General features: G+C 46.9%; 1 protein-coding gene across 1 annotated transcript in view; it reads left to right on the plus strand.

The window, feature by feature from the left end:
* Positions 1-17,500, plus strand: part of rims1a (regulating synaptic membrane exocytosis 1a) — a gene marked incomplete at its 3' end in the record, with an annotated part of 159,388 nt that overhangs the window by 24,918 nt on the left and 116,970 nt on the right. The window contains 2 exon segments of the mRNA XM_084321094.1: positions 3,230-3,276; positions 13,105-13,220. Coding sequence (XP_084177220.1) covers positions 3,230-3,276; positions 13,105-13,220 — 163 coding nt within the window.

Below are 17,500 nucleotides of genomic sequence, written 5' to 3' on the forward strand. Positions count from 1 at the left end.
CAGTAAAAGTTTAAAATCGATACGGAAACAGACGGGGAGCCAGTGGAGAGAAGCCAGAATTGGTGTGATGTGGTCACGTTTCCTGGTACCGGAAAGCAGATGGGCAGCCGCATTTTGTACCAGTTGCAGGCGACGGAGCAGCAACTGGTCAATGCCGACATACAACGCATTGCAGTAATCCAGCCGGGTCGAGATAAAGGCATGGATCACCCCTCTCCAGATCCTTCTGGGAGAGGTAGGGTTTGGTCTTGGCCAGGAGTCTGAGGTGGAAAAAGCTGGTTTTTACCACCGAGCTAACCTGTTTGTCAAATTAAAAATGTCTCACAGAGTAGCGGATATTTGAGCCCAGAGGGCCTAGGGCATTGGCAGTAGGGTCAACCGAATCATTACTAAATAAAATGATCTCTGTTTTGCGCTCATTTAGGTTGAGACAATTTGCACTCATCCATATTTTTATGTCAGCCAGGCAATCTAACAGTGGCTGTAATGTAACCTTGCCTTTTGCTTGTAGGGGTAAATAGATCTGCACATCGTCGGAGAAGCAATGGAAGGACATGTTGTGCTTTGCAATGATTGAGCCTAAGGGCAACATATATAATAAAAAAAAGAATGGGGCCCAGTATCGACCTCTGCACGTGTTATGTCACGGTAACTGGTGGGCTCAAATGCACAAGTCGGGAGGCAGAATAATGTTTATCCCCGTGGGGCATTTATTACTATGTAGAGGGGGGGGGGGGGGGGGGGGAGACAGGTGCAGTGTGTTAGGGTGTCTTTAACCTGGCGGGTGGACGATCGTGGCCAGTGTGGGTCACTGGAGGTAGTGGGCTGTGGAGTATAAGTCCTCGCTGCAGTGCAGGCGGTGTGTGAGACAGGTATGGAGGGTTGTGGAGGTGAAGCCGTAATTGCATGTTGTGGTTGTGGATTAAAACTTTCGTTTTTCATGATCCCTGAATCCCCCCAGAAGTTTGCTGCCTGTATAAAGCTTCCATGCAGGTCACTCAGAACCCGGCCAGAACTCCGACCATGCTACTCTGTAAGTAGGCTAATAGCTTCACATCCACTACACTACTGGGCAGTATTTCATACAACTTAATGTCCAAACATCTATCCCTTTAAAAGCCTCACAGTATATAAACTATTGCATCCATATGTGTTTCATTTAAAACGTCGGGCTTATAACTATATGAATCATAAAATGTACCCATATCTCAGTGAAATCACCACGGCTACTGTCATATCGTCCTATAGGAGTCGTTCCACTAGTCACATGTCTATGGAGCAGCTCCAGGATTTGTCTCTTGAGGATGACATCATCACTGGGGTCTTGTCTCCCTGGTTTTCAGCTCGAGGACAGACTTGTTCATGTTCACGCATTTAAACTGAGCTGTACAGTATGATAGGAATAACACATGTGAATTGTATTTCAGGGTGGACGCTCAGAGTCTCCTCCATAGGAACTCATTTACTTACAGTAAATAACAATTCAGTAAATCTACTGAAGAAAACATGAAAACATACTGTTTAGTAATGAATCAATATTTACTTATAGGTATTGCCTTACAAGTTTAAATCCCCATCACCTTTTCTGTAACATATACATGTATATATAACAACGTTGTGCCTAAGTGAGATCAGATCTAAGATCAGCTCTAACGCTTCATTAATAGACAGTTTCCACACAACAGTCTCTTTCTCCTCAAGATGCTGCTGCTGCTGCTGCTTTTATGATCTAACGTATTTTTTGCTCCTTCATAAAAAAAAGTTGAACATATTGATTTCTCTCCAAACACATGCGAAGGGTGTGTAGAAAATATCAGTAAGTAAACACTGCCCTTGCTTTAGGAATTCTCTCGATCCTGCCATACTTCTCCCTCCCAGAGAGACAACCCCCCCCCCCCCCCCCTCCTCCCCCTTCTCCACCCATGACTCTATCGCTTTCTTTCACTTGTGTCATTATGGCTCATCAATTGAAAAGATACAAATTTAAATAAATAATTTTTTCTGGGCAGGGATGCAAATTGGCCTCAGGTGGGGTCCGTGACATGAAGTGAAAGCAAACGATAGAACCTTTGTTCAAAAATTATTTTAAAAACCCTATGAAATAAAATCATTCTACCTCAGCCAATGATTTAAAGATGCTTTCAGTGATCTTAAAAAAATTATTTGTGTTTCAAATCATGAACTCAGATGTACGGAGCCCTGGTGTGGCCATAATATATATCGAGGCAGCGTTTTACTACACTGAGTGCTCTAAATTCTATTGCATGGGCACGAGGTATAATTCGTTCCCACGTTTTGATTAATTAGTGTGCATAAGATACAATTAGTTCCCATATTGTTTATAATTTGCGTGCACAAATTATACATTTGCAGGTTTTTTGTGCGCACAAATCAATTCAAACTTGGAAACAAATTGCATCTTGTGTGCACAAATTAGTATATAGTATAAATTTGTGCACTCAAATTAGCCAAAACATGGGAACGAATTGTGTAATTTGTGTGCTCAAATTAGCCAAAACGTGGGCACGAATATCATTTTGATACATTTGTACACACGAGATACAATTCGTTCCCACGTTTTGATTAATTTGTGTGCACAAAACAAATCTTGTGTGCTCAAATTTACCTAAACGTGGGAACAAATTGTATCCTGTGTGCATGCAACAGCATTTCGAGGGCTCAAAGACATGGCCTCGATATACACAGTATATTCTTTCGCTCTCTACGGGCCACTCCATGCAGGCTGGGCTTCATCTATAGCAAACAAGATTTAGTCGTTTTATAAAATAAAAAAATATGGAACGAGTTTATAAGCTACAAACATTACGTTTATGATTTGGCATTTACTCTATAACAGCTCAAGAGGCTACCTGGAGGCACGCAGAACCTGCTGACAGCACCTTTAATGATGGAGCGGTGTGTTCATGAGAAGAGCTTGTTTCTGTACTCTCATACTCTCATCTTCCTTATCATTTCTCATCGTTCTTCTTTTCCTTTTGGTAACCAAGCGACATGTTGACCACCCCTCCTCCTCCTCCACCCCAACGTCAAAATAACATTCAATCGCAAATCCTGCTTTCTACCTGTAGAATTAGTGAATTACATCTGAATGCATGCGTGCCTGTGCATTGACCGGGATACTGGCTTTACTGCTGTCCAATCGGGCGCCTGTGTGAGTGTGATTGACATGTTATCTTTGTGTTTTTTTTCTTCTACTTTTCCCTTGCAGTGATATCCCAAGAATCCCAGACACGTCCCACCCTCCATTAGAATCTAGTAGGTATCTATTCTGGTCTCTCTGGCGGTGTATCTCTTCCTTTGATTATCTCTTCCTCTCTTTCACAGTCTCTCTCTCTTTCTCTCTCTCTCTCTTTCTCTCTCTCTCTCTCTCAATTCAATTCAATTCAATTCAAATGGGCTTTATTGACATGGGAAACATACGTTTACATTGCCAAAGCCAAACAAAACAAAACAATCAAACAGAGAAAACAAAATAAATCAGTACATTACAGACGGAATTTCTAGTACAGTCTTTATGGTGGTTGCATTCCGCTGGATGTCCTTTTCTTGTCACAGCAGCTCACAAATCTTGCTGCTGTGTTTGCACATTCTTGTATTTCTCCCAGTAGGTATGGGAGTTTTGAGTTATTGTCCATGTTTTCAAAGTCTCTTTGGGTGTTTGCAATTTGTCGGAAGTATATGTCTCTGATGTCTTGGTATAGTGGGCAAGTTGTTATGAAGTGGAGCTCGGTTTCCACCTCATCTTGTGTGCAGTGGGTGCATAGTCTGTCTTCTCTTGGGAGCCAGGTCTGCCTATGGCGGCCTTTCTCAATGGCTAGGCTGTGCTCGCTGAGTCTGTACCTAGTCAAGGATCTTCTTAGTTTTGGGTCAGTCACGGTGCTCAGGTATTCTGCCATTGTGTACTCTCTGTTTAGGGCCAAATAGCATTTCAATTTGCTCTGGTTTTGGGTTGTTTCTTTCCAATGTGTCAGATAGTTTTCTTATAATTTGATTTAGTCCAGTGTGGTTACTGTCTGGTGGTTCTGCTTGTGTTTGTGAGCAGAGTCCCAGAACCATCTGGCTGAGTGGGCATCTATCGAGGGTCTCTCTGTGGGTGAGGGCTATGTTGTGGAGTGTGTCTGGGTCGCTTTCTTTTAGGTGGTTGTGGAATTTGAATGCTCTTTTTTGAATTTTTATGATTAGTGGGTATCTTCCTAGTTCTGCTCTGCATGCATTATTTGGCGTTTTCCGTTGGGTGCAGAGAATGGATTTGCAAAATTCTGCATGCAGAGTCTCAATTGGGTGTTTGTCCCATTTGGTGAAGTCTTGGTTTGCAAGTGGGCCCCAGACTTCACAACCATATAGGGAAATCGGTTCTATGACGGAGTCTAATATTTTGAGCCAGATTTTGACTGGAATGTCTAATATGATGTTCCTTTTTATGGCATAAAAAGCCCTTCTTGCTTTGTCTCTCAGGTCGTTCACAGCTTGATTGAAGTTCCCTGTAGCACTGATGTTTAGGCCGAGATATGTGTAGTTTTTTGTGTGTTCTAGGGAAATTGTGTCTAGGAGGAATTTGTTTTTTTGTTGTTGTAGGCTGGGCCTTTTTTGGAATATCATAATTTTAGTTTTGTTTAGGTTTACTGTCAGTGCCCATGTCTGGGAGAATTTGTGCAGAAGGTCAAGGTGCTGCTGTAGCCCTTCTTTTGTTGGGGACAGCAGCACCAGGTCATCTGCAAACAGTAGGCATTTGACTTCTGTGTTTGCTAGGGGGATGCCTGGTGCTGCAGTTTGTTCCAATGTTTTTGCCAGTTCATTTATGTATATGTTGAAGAGGGTTGGACTCAAACTGCACCCCTGTCTAACCCCACGGCATTGAGGGAAGAAGTCTGTGTGTTTTCCCTCAATCCTCACAGCACATGTGTTGTTGGTGTACATTGACTTTATGAGGTCGTAGGTTTTCCCTCCAATGCCACTATCTAACAGTTTGTACAGCAGACCCTCGTGCCAAATTGTGTCGAATGCTTTTTGGAAGTCAACGAAACAGGAGTATACTTTGCTTTTATTTTTATTTATTTGGTTGTCGATTAGGGTGCTGAGGGTGAGAATGTGGTCTGTTGTACGGTGATTTGGTAGGAAGCCAATCTGTGATTTGCTCAAGGTATTGTTGTTTGTGAGGAAATGTGTGAGTCTGTGGTTAATGATCATACAGAGGATTTTTCCAAGGTTGCTGTTGACACAGGTAATTGTTTGGGTCATATTTGTCTCCCTTTGTGTGGAGCGGTGTTATGAGTCCTTGGTTCCAGATATTGGGGAAGATCCCGGAGCTAAGGACAATGTTAAGGAGTTTTAGTATAGCCAATTGGAATTTTGAGTCTGTGAATATGATCATTTCATTTAGGATACCATCCGCTCCGCAGGCCTTCTTGGTTTTAAGTGATTTTATTTTGTCCTGTAGTTCTTGTAGTGTAATTGGGGAGTCTAGCGGGTTCTGGTAGTCTTTTATGGTTGACTCCAGGCTTTGTAGTTTATCTTGTATGTGTTTTTGTTGTTAATTTTTTTGTATTGGGCTAAAGAGATTGGAGAAGTGGTTTACCCATACATCTCCATTTTGGATGGGTAGCTCCTCGTGGTGTACTTTGTTTATTTTGTTCCAGTTTTCCCAGAAGTTGTTTGTTTTTATAGATTCCTCTATATCTTGTAGCTGGTTTCTAACATGTTGGTCTCTTTTTTTTCTGATTGTGTTTTTGTAATGTTTCAGTGTTTCACTGTATTGGAGACGTGTGTTCTGGTTGTCTGGGTCTCTGTGTTTTTGGTTTGATAGGTTCCTTAATTTCTTCCTGAGATTTTTACAATCGTTATCATACCATTTGTCATGCATATTTTTATTTTTCCTCGCTTTCCTATTTGAGGCCTTTAGGTTGGATAAGGAAGCTGTAAGGTCAAATATGTTATTGATGTTTTCTACCGCCCCGTTTACACTTTTGCTGTTGTGTTGGAAGTTTTTTTCTAGGAATTGATCTAATTTGGATTGGACTTTTTGTAGCTTGATAGCGGATTGGAATGCTTCCATACTACTTTCTTTCCATTTGTAGTGTTTTTTAATAGTGTGTAGTTTGTTTGGTTTTGGTATTTCCTGGTTGGGTGTTGATCTATTCAGGTAGATAGTGGTTTTGCTGTGGTCTGACAGGGGTGTTTGCTGGCTGACTGTGAACGCTCTGAGAGACTCTAGGCTGAGGTCCGTGATAAAATAGTCTACTGTACTGTTACCCAGAGATGAGCTATATGTGTACCTACCATAAGTGTCCCCTCGGAGCCTACCGTTAACTATGTACAGTCCCAGCGAGCGACAGAGCTGTATAAGTTGTGACCCATGTTTATTTGTTGTTTGGTCATAGTTCTTTCTGGGGGGGCATATTTGGGAGGGGATGTTCCCACCTCCTGGTAGGTGTTTGTCTCCCTGTGTGCTGAAAGTGTCAGGTTCTTGTCCTGTCCTGGCATTGAGGTCCCCACAGACTATAATGTGCCCGTAAGCCTGGAACTGGTTGATTTCGTCTTGTAGGATTAGGAACATGTCTTCCTTGTAGTATGGGGATTCAATTGGGGGGATGTAGGTGGCACACAGGTAGATATCTTTCTCGGTTGATGTAAGTTCCTTATTTATTTTTAACCAGATGAAAAAAAACTCCGGTTTTGATTAGCTTTATGGAGTGGGTTAGTTCTGATTTGTACCATATTAGCATGCCTCCAGAGTCTCTCCCCTGTTTGACCCCTGTTAGCTTGGTGGATGGTACCAGCAGCTCTCTGTAGTTTGCAGGACAGCCAGTAGGACTGTTTCCTCTGTGCCATGTCTCTTGTAGGACCATGATGTCTGTGTTTGACATTTCTGTGGTAAAGTCTGGGTTTCTGCTCTTTGTTCCAAGGGCAGTTGACCTCAGACCTTGTATATTCCAGCTTGAAATGGTAAAAGATTTGTATTCCATTATTACAGTGTTATATTCCAGTGGTTTTGTCCTGGACCACAAATGAGAAGATCTTGCTGATCATCTGATGCACGGTCAGCTCCCCGGGTGGAGATCTGTCGGTTGTGGGGTTGACCTGTACATTTGTCTGGTATGGGGTTGGTGGTGGCATGTGCTGTGTGTACAGATACAGCGCTCAAAACTCAAACCTCTCATGCGCCTCTACCACTCCTCCACCACTGCACTCCAAACTGATTGTGTGACTCCTATTGTTCTTGACCGGGCCAGATTTCACACCTCCACTTCCTCCCACAGGCTGGGCAGATTTTCATCTTACATTTTTATTCGTCCCAAATGTCCCAGCCCCATCGGATTTCTTAGCTTTTTTCACTGTTTACTTATCATGCATTTCAACACTAATATATGGTCAGTACCCCAAGTCAGACTGCCCATATACAAATTATTTTGGGGGTCTGAGGGCAGTAGCCCCCGACCCCCTCCCTGGGGAAGCACTTAACTTAAGTACCCTCCCTTTGTTCCCCCAGCCACCACCCCCGGAAAATTAACACCTGAGTAGACTTAAGTGGCACACAAGCAGCAACAAGCAGCAGACAAGCAGCAGACAAGCAGCAGAATTGGTTTGATTTTTGAGCGCTGCGTCTGTATGTGTGTTGTGGGGTTGGCAGGATATGCATTGACTGGGGGGGGGGTCTGCAGGAGGGGGGCAGGTCGAAATTGGGCGGCCTGTGCATATGTGTGATGCATTCTTTGCAGGTCGGGCGTGGACCTGGCCTGGGGTGCAGGGTGGTCTCTGGTTGTAGCCTGTTGTTCTCTAGGTGCAAAATGTCTTCTGGGCGTGGCTCTGGGTGGGGTGTTCATCCCTCTGTTGCTCTTGTAGGATGTGGTAGGGCTACGGTTTAGTGCGACGTCTTTCAGGGTCTTTGCAAAGTTAGGGACTGCTCTTTTGAGGATGTGAACATCGTCATGCAGGCTGTCCAGGTCTATGGTGGGGTGAGCTGCCATGTAGACGTTTTTCTTCATTGCACAGTTTCTGGAGATCTGTGCATTAATACTTTGTATGTAGTCTGTGTGGTAATCCCATCTGGGTAGCAGTGCAGAGATTACTACTTTTGCACTGGGAAATGTTGACGTGGCTTTTTTGACTACTTCTGTTACGAAGGATCAGATTAAACCGAATATATATATTTATTGATTGATATATATTGCATAGGATTTGTATATCGTCTGATATCCCTTGTGTATTCTTTGTACATATACACGGAATATCCCTTTAACCTAGTACAGACCATAATATTTCGTTCTCCTATTGGACAGCGGTCCCTTAGGCGCCATTGCCATACCCCCAGGGTCTAGTTCAAAGTCACCGTCAAAGACATGCCTGGGCATGAACGGCTCTGCGCAAGGATACGAGACAGGAATAGGGCTGGTACTAGTTTGTTCACCTAACGTATAAATACGGCGCAGGTGGATACAGCAGTTAGTTAACCTAGTTCGAGTTACCCAAGTGAAGCCTCACCCACGATACAACGTGCAGTGAAGTATGGCCTGTTTGGCCCCAAATAGAGCATTGAGACCGCGTGCGAATTAATAACTGAAGTGTCAGAGTTTAACGCTGTACCGTCGAGTTCGACCTATTCTATTAATTCAGTAATAGTCTATTTATGTATAGTGTATCGTGCGGCTACCGTTCTACAGTGACCAGCATTACCAACGCTTCCTCGCACCAGCTAGTGTGCTTATCCAGGCTGGGCTGCTTACCCTGGCGCTTTCACCCGAGGAGCCCTAGACGAGGACCGTGTGGACATGTACACTGGATAATCTACCCGACGACTACATAGCCCTTTTCGGCTGGATTATATTTGCTTTGGTCCTGTAATTGATGGAGCGGAGAATCGTCTACACCCACAATTGTGTGGGATTTACCCTGTGAGGAGCAACGTCGAGCCCGCCTCTCAGAAGCCTGAGGCTGGCTAGCTTTCTTCCATGCGGAGCTGCATGCCATGGAGAACAGCTGTTATTCGTCTGCGGATCAAGAGATTATTGCACCGTCTCCTGTACTTGGAGTCTCTCTATTCATCGTTGACCCAGACTCTACTACCGACAAATCCTCTCCCCTTGCTGGCCTACAACCGGAGGGACCCTACCAGTATCTCCCGCTACCTTACTAGAGTACCATAGATATAATTCCTAAGATTCAGGTTGTATTATTATCTCCTGCGTAATATGAGAATGGACATACGTTATTGATTTGCCTACGCACATTCCTTTGCCTTATAAGCGCACCTTAAGTAAAGTATTGTTATATATACTATCATTGCTGCTAATAAATATTCTTAAACCCAGTTTTGTGTGGAACCGTGTCATTGTGGAGGTGTTCTCATCATATACCTGTGTACTGTATGGCCAGTAGTAATGTACATAAGACAGTAGTGGTTTAATGATACCATACTTATTAATACAGTCAGGGAATTGTACCCCTCAGTTACAACTTCCATGACAGATTTGGTCACCTCCTCCCTTGTCTGCGTTCTCAAGTTGTTTGTGCCTGTGTGTATTATGATGTGGCTGGGGGATCCCAGGTTGTCTTCTTGCAGTAGTTCTACAGCCCGATAGGTATTCTGGCACTTTAGTTTCATAACTCTGTGGTTTGGGAAGAGTTTTCCTTCCTCTACATATCTCCCGTTTGAGTCCATGAGGAGTACAATTTGTGGACCTTCTTGAGGTCTGGTGGGTGATGTTGGACATGGGGTGTCTTGAGTGTCTGTTGATGTTGTTTGTTGTTGGTTGTCCTCATCTTCATCTTGAATTACTGTCTCTGTTTTATGGGGCTGTTCGGTGGTCAGAGCTGGTATGGCTGTTGACGTCTCTTTGAGGTTTTGCATTTCCTGCCTGATTAGATTGATGTCTTTCGACACCTCTTCCACTTTACCCATGGATGTCCGCATTTCTGCCGACTCCGATTTGGCTGTTTGCATCTCTTCTTTGAGTTTTTTCAGCTCCAGCCTGAGTGCATTGTTCTGTTTCGACACCTCTTCTATTCTGTCCGTGAGTGTTCTCACCAAGGTCCAGAGAGCAGGCAGGGAGTCCTTTTGCTCTGTGTTGGGTGGGGGGGGGGGGCTGTAATTTTTTGCTCCATTTCCACTTGCTTGCATTCTATCTTTGAAAACATCTCCTTCATCTGTTTCACCTCGGTGAAGCAGCAATGGTCTGTTGTGGGTGGGTCTTCACTGGGGGTGGTTGTCTTTAGTGCAGTCTCTTTGATTTTGGAGACGTTTTTTACAAAGGGGGTTATGTTCCCCTGGACCATTACTGTTCCTGTATTGTAGAAGTGTACAACCATTTGGTTCTCATCTGTCTCTATCTCCAGTGTACGTGAGGACTTATTTCCCCTTTTTTTTGCAGTGGGATGGTGGTCTAGTGTTGCAACTTGCCATGCCGTGACGTTTTCAGTGTGGAAAATTAGGTTGGATATGCGTCCAGAGCTTTCCCGGTCTGCAAAAAGTGTGTCTGGATTTGCTATTAAGTATTCTTCCTTGAAATGTTTCTTATCTGTGCCCTTTGTGCCCTCTGGGTAGGGGACTGCAGGGAGCTTTGAATGTGTTTGGTCTGCATTAGCATTTGCATTTGAATCAGGGAGGCTGTGTGGCCCTGTTTCCAAGAGTTCAAGAGCTTCACACCTCCTGGTTGTCTGCCAAGGTGTCTGGTTCAAACCAAGATTTCTATCCAGTTTATAATTGTAGATGTTTTAGCTAAAATGTCTAACTAAAATGTCAGTATTATTCAGTTTTTGGTAGGCCTCTTATAGTACTTACTCTGTTATGACTCTGTTATGACTCCAACAAACAAACAAAGCCTAAGTCCACTAGAAGTTGGTATAGTTTTTTTTTTGTGTCTCCTTGTAGAGATATCCAGGTTTTGGTTTGTGATGTAGACCTCTCAGTCCAGTGATATTTACTTCTTTATGACTCCAACAAAGCACTGTTCCACTAGAAATTGGTATAATCCTCTTTAGTTCCTTGTAGGGATGTCCGGGTTTATTCCAGTTGAGTGTCTTTTTTCTTTTTCTCCAGTTTTTTTTCCAGTTTTCAGCCTAAAATTAGGAGGTTCTAGGAGCTCCTAGGAACACAACCTCTCTCCTGGACTGTTAACACCTCTCTCTCTCTCTCTCTCTCTCTCTCTCTCTCGCTCTCTCTCTCTCTCTCTCTCTCTCTCTCTCTCTCTCTCTCTCTCTCTCTCTCTATCTTTCATAATCCCATCTCTTATATCTATCTTCAACCATTATCTGAATTAAAAAGAAAGAAATATCTAACCCTAACTAACCTTACTGTCATGCACTTGTCCTAATAAACTAACCTACACTGTAGCACTCAACACTTTGATGAACATTGTTACTCAGCTGATAGAGTTGTACCCTTCCTGATGAATTGTCGTACAGAACTTGTAAGTCACTTTGGATAAAAGCGTCAGCTAAATGACTAAATGTAAATGTAAATGTAGATTAAACACTTTTGAGGGTATTTATTATAAAAGTGAATGAACAAAGTACAAGTTACAAATGAAATCGACCGGCTGGCTGAGTTATCAGAGTTCACGAAGCACATCTTGCGACAAAGCTAAAAAGAAAAAAGTTGCAGAAGAGTGAGTCCCGCCCGTCGCTGTGAAGGTGTTTTTATGGCATTTCCTCTTCTCTTAGTGTGTGTGTGTCTCTGTGTCTGAGTGCGTGTTGCCAGTCCCTGTGTATTTGGACATCCGCATGTCAGTTGTGCACAAGTGCATGTCATGTGCGTTTACGTGCGCATATGTGCATGTGTATGTCTTATCGATAACAATCTGTGATCAATGGAGAGTGTGGTGTTTGGCCTGTATCTGGCCAGGGTTTATAATCCCTTGGCTAGTCGTATATTAGTGACTTGTGGCATTTTGTGACAATGTGTTGAATTATTTGATCTTGGCTGATCTGGTGAGATCCCTCACCAAAGGTTCTAATGGACTTAAGTGGATGCAAATGGGTGCACTGATTATGCCCAGCCTTTTGATCTGTGCTCTGGAACTTGCCAGATACAGCAGTTGTCCAGCGTGGTTCAATGTGTGTGTGTGGGGAACGAGAGAGAGAACGTGAGAGAGAGAGAGAGAGAGAGAGAGAGAGAGAGAGAGAGAGAGAGAGAGAGAGAGAGAGAGAGAGAGAGAGAGAGGGGGGCAGATATATTTCTTAATGTCTGTGTTTGTCTGCAGTGTTTATAGAGAAATACTACGTGTGTCCTATGTGCTGTGTTAATTTAGTAATTAGCATTGTGTCGTAGTTATTAGCATTTTGTCACACTCACTTTCTCTCTCTCCCTCTTTTGCTCTACTACTATCACTTCTCTCTGCGGGTCTCTCCTTTCACAGCACACACACACAGACACAGACACACACACACACACACACACACACACACACACACACACACACACACACACACACACACACACACACACACACACACACACACACACACACACACACACACACACACACACACACACACACACACACACACACACACACACACACACACACACACACACACACATATATATACCCACACTGAGGATGTAGTAGGTTTAATGAGTGTCATCTTTCTGAGGGGATGGTAGAGTCTGTTTTACTGAGGATGTAGTAGGTTTAATGAGTGTCATCTTTCTGAGGGGATGGTAGAGTCTGTTTTACTGAGGATGTAGTAGGTTTAATGAGTGTCATCTTTCTGAGGGGATGGTAGAGTCTGTTTTACTGAGGATGTAGTTGGTTTAATGAGTGTCATCTTTCTGAGGGGATGGTAGAGTCTGTTTTACTGAGGATGTAGTTGGTTTAATGAGTGTCATCTTTCTGAGGGGATGGTAGAGTCTGTTTTACTGAGGATGTAGTTGGTTTAATGAGTGTCATCTTTCTGAGGGGATGGTAGGGTCTGTTTTACTGAGGATGTAGTAGGTTTAATGAGTGTCATCTTTCTGAGGGGATGGTAGGGTCTGTTTTACTGAGGATGTAGTTGGTTTAATGAGTGTCATCTTTCTGAGGGGATGGTAGGGTCTGTTTTACTGAGGATGTAGTTGGTTTAATGAGTGTCTCTCTATCTCTGTCACAGCAGGTTCCAGCTCCTTCGAGTCCCAGAAGATGGAGAGGCCGTCCATATCGGTCATGTCTCCCACCAGCCCTGGCATGCTGCGAGACGCACCCCAACTCATGCCCGGACAAGTCTCTGTAAGGACACTGTGTTTGTGTGAGAGAGCGGGAGAGAGAGAGAGAGAGAGAGAGAGATAGAGAGAGAGAGAGAAGAGAGAGAGAGATAGTGAGATAACGAGTGAAAGAGAGAAAGAGAGAGCGACAGAGAGATATAGATAGAGGGTAAGAGAACAAGAGAAAGACAAAGAGAGAGAAAGAGAAAGACAGAGAGGAAGAGAGATATACAGTAAAAAAGAGACATAAGCTGATAGAGAAAGAGAGAGAGAGCAACCGAGAGAGAGAGAGGGTGAGAGAATGAGAGAAAGTGTTATGGTTTGACACCGACCCCAAACGCTAACGACACAGAATAGCAGCGAGAACTTGGTTGAAAAACAGACACAGACTGGGATACAAGCATTTGAGGAATGTTGCTGCTCTGCAGCTTCTCCCGGGAAGGTTTCGTCTGAGGAATCTGACAGTGACGTCAGAGCCGCTCTGCAGAATCCTCCCGGCAGTACTCCGAGGTGGTAGCGGAACAGGGAGAGAGAGAGAGAGCGGGTTAGCTCAGAGTACAGTAGGGAACAGACAGGTGACAGGTGAAGTGACTTGTCCCAACAGATAATCCAAGTGACTGAATCTTCGGTGTAATTACACACTGTGAGCAATGTCCCAAACAACAATCCAAGTGATAGAATCTTCGGTGTGAATACACACAGTGAGCGATGTCCCAATAATAATCCAAGTGATAATATCTTCGGTGTGAATACACACAGTGAGCAAAGTTCAAACAATAATTAATCCCAATGAACAATCCAAAAACAGGCAAAGGGTGAGAGACAGACTGAACAAAAAGCAGGATCTCTTCAGTGTTTACACACACGAAAAATGATAGGGTCAAAAGACTGTCTTGCAAAAACTCACCCAAGCGCTGTGCGTAAAGAGAGCTGATCAAACAGGGCGAGCGCTTCGTAACGGAGAACGGGTTGTCCAAACGGAATACTCCTTGAGAGTCCTGGGAGGCAAAGCACAGGGAACAGCAGGCAACGGAAGGAACGGCAAATGCAGAGAATATATCAAAACGATCCAACAACACTTGATGGGGAATCAGGGTATATATAATCAAAAGGAATGCTTAATGACAAGCTGTGACAGCTGCGGGATGAGATTGACAAGCGTGTGGTTGGGGAAGCACCAATCAAACGGCGTCTACAGGAAGAAGCGTGTGAAGAGGAGAATGCAATTAATTAACTGAAAACTTAAAGGAACAGAGCGAGTAGGTGAGCAGCGGACAAAAACCTCACAGTACCCCCCCCTCCACGGGAGCCACCCGGCGACCAGGCCGACCCGGCTCGTCCGGATGGGCACGATGGAAGTCCGTGATCAGGCCGGGATCCACGATGAGCTGTCGGGAGACCCAGCTCCGCTCCTCCGGGCCGTAACCCTCCCAGTCCACCAGGTACTGGAACCCCCGACCCCGCCGTCGAACGGCCATCAACCGGCGGACCTGCCACTGGGGGTGACCATCCACCATCTCGGGAGGTGGAGGATCAGGAGCTGGAGGCATCAGGGGACTGAGGGAGACAGGCTTAACCCAGGAGACATGGAAAACGGGGTGAATGTGCATGGACGCAGGAAGCTTCAGACGCAGAGCCGCCGGACTGAGTACCTTCAGAACCTCGAAAGGTCCGACGAACCGGGGGTTAAGTTTCTTGGCCGAGGACCGAAGCGGGAGGTCCTTCGCGGAAAGCCACACCCTCTGCCCAGGGTGGTACGTCGGCGCAGGAACCTGGCGCCGGTCGGCCCCACGACAGGCGCGCTCAGATGTCCGGAGCAGCGCGGTCCTGGTGATCTCCCAGACCCGTCGGCAGCGGTCAAGGTGGACCTGCACGGATGGAACTGCCACCTCCGTCTCCTGTGCGGGGAAAAGAGGGGGTTGGTAGCCCAGGGAAACCTCAAAAGGTGAGAGGCCGGTGGCGGAACTGACCATGGAGTTGATGGAGTACTCGACCCAGGGAAAGAAACGGCTCCAGGAAGCTGGTCTCTCGGCTGCCACACACCGAAGAGCAGACTCCACGCTCTGGTTCATCCTCTCCGTTTGTCCGTTAGTCTGGGGATGATAACCAGAGGAAAGACTGACCGTCGCCCCCAATCCCTTGCAAAAAGCCCGCCATACCTGGGAGGTGAACTGGGGCCCCCGGTCAGAGACGATGTCCTGGGGAAAACCATGAAGGCGGAACACGTGGTGAGTCAGGAGGTCCGCCGTCTCGGCCGCCGAGGGAAGCTTGGAAAGGGCCACGAGGTGAACCCCCTTGCTGAATCGATCCACCACGGTCAGAAGGCAAGTGTTCCCCTGGGAGGAGGGAAGACCTGTGACGAAGTCTAGCGCCACATGTGACCAAGGACGGCTCGGAACGGGAAGTGGCTGTAACAGCCCGGAGGGTGCCTGGTGCGAGGCCTTGCTGCGGGCACAGACCGCGCAGGCCAATACGAACTCCTTGACGTCGTTCCGCATGGTGGACCACCAGAAACGACGAGCCAGGAAGGAGAACGTGTGATGAACGCCCGGGTGGCAGGCGAACCGGCTGGTATGGCCCCACAGCAGCACCCGGGACCAAACAGAGTCGGGGACGAAGAGACGATGAATCGGTACGTTGCCTGGAGCACGATGGAAGCGTAGGGCACGCCTAACCACCCCCTCGATGCCCAAGGTGATGGCTCCTACCACCCTGGCCTCCGGGAGGATGGGAGTCGGGTCCTCAGAGGGTGGAGCCCCCTTGGAGTGTAACCGGGACAGGGAGTCGGCCTTCGTGTTGCGGGAACCAGGACGAAAAGTCAGCGAGAAGTCGAACCGACTGAGGAAGCTGGCCCATCTCGCCTGCCGACCGTTGAGGCGCTTGGAAGCGCGGATGTACGTCAGGTTCTTGTGGTCCGTCCATATGGTAAATGGCTCCTCAGCCCCCTCAAGCCAATGACGCCACTCCTCCAAAGCAGCCACGACCGCCAGCAGCTCCCGATTGCCGATGTCGTAGTTCCTCTCGGCAGGGAGGAACCGACGCGAGTAGAAGGGGCACGGATGTACCTTCTGGTCCGTTGCCGAACGCTGGGATAGGACAGCCCCCAGTCCAGTATCCGAGGCGTCCACCTCAACGATGAACTGTCTCTTGGGGTCAGGGTGGAGCAAGATCGGGGCGGAAGTGAACCTCTTCTTGAGGGAGCGGAACGCAGCACATGCCGCTGGGGACCAGTCGAACGGCAGGGCGGGAGAGGTCAGTCTGGTAAGTGGCTCCGCCACTTGACTGTAGTTCCGGATGAACCTTCGGTAGAAGTTGGCGAACCCGAGGAAACTCTGTAACTCCTTCCGAGAGGTGGGTTCAGGCCATTCCTCCACTGCTTGGATCTTGCGAGGATCCGCTCGGGTCAAGCCCTTCTCCACGATGAAGCCCAGGTAGTCGACGGAGTCGGAGTGGAAACGGCACTTCTCCGCCTTGACGAAGAGCCGATTGTGGAGGAGGCGCTCCAGCACACGGCGGACATGCTGGATGTGCTCCTCGAGGGTCCTGGAGAAGATGAGGATGTCGTCCAGGTACACCACCACAAACTCCTCCAGCATGTCACGAAGGACGTCGTTCATGAGCGCCTGGAATACCGCCGGGGCGTTGGTGAGGCCGAACGGCATCACCAGGTACTCGTAGTGACCCCTGGGGGTCTTGAAGGCGGTCTTCCATTCATCGCCCTCACGGATACGGACAAGATGGTAGGCACTCCGGAGGTCCAGCTTGGTAAAGACGGTAGCCTGGGTGAGAGGCTCGAAGGTGGAGTTCATGAGAGGAAGAGGGTACTTGTTCTTGATGGTGATCTCGTTGAGCTGGCGATAGTCGATGCAGGGTCGAAGGTCCCCGTCCTTCTTCCCAACAAAGAAGAAACCGGCCGCCACCGGGGAGGAGGAAGGCCGAATGAGTCCTGCTTCCAAGGACTCAGAGATGTATTGATCCATCGCCTTCTTCTCCGGAACGGTCAGACTGTAGAGGCGGCTGCCGGGAAGGGGAGCCCCTTGGCGGAGGTCGATGGCGCAGTCGTAAGGACGGTGGGGTGGAAGGGCCTGAGCCCTGGACTTACTGAAAACCTCCATGAGGTCGTGGTACTCGGGGGGTATGGTCGAAGAGTCTGGAGGCGACTCACCAACGGGCCTCCGGGGCGGGGGACAGGACGCCGCCTGTAGACACTGGGCGTGACAGGAGGAGCTCCAGCCCTTGATGGTACCGGAGGACCAGGCGATGTGGGGCTCGTGCAGCGTGAGCCATGGCCGACCCAGGACCACC

The sequence above is a fragment of the Notolepis coatsorum genome, assembly GCF_963971535.1.
Source record: "Notolepis coatsorum genome assembly, chromosome: 9".
Classification (NCBI taxonomy): Eukaryota; Metazoa; Chordata; class Actinopteri; order Aulopiformes; family Paralepididae; genus Notolepis; species Notolepis coatsorum.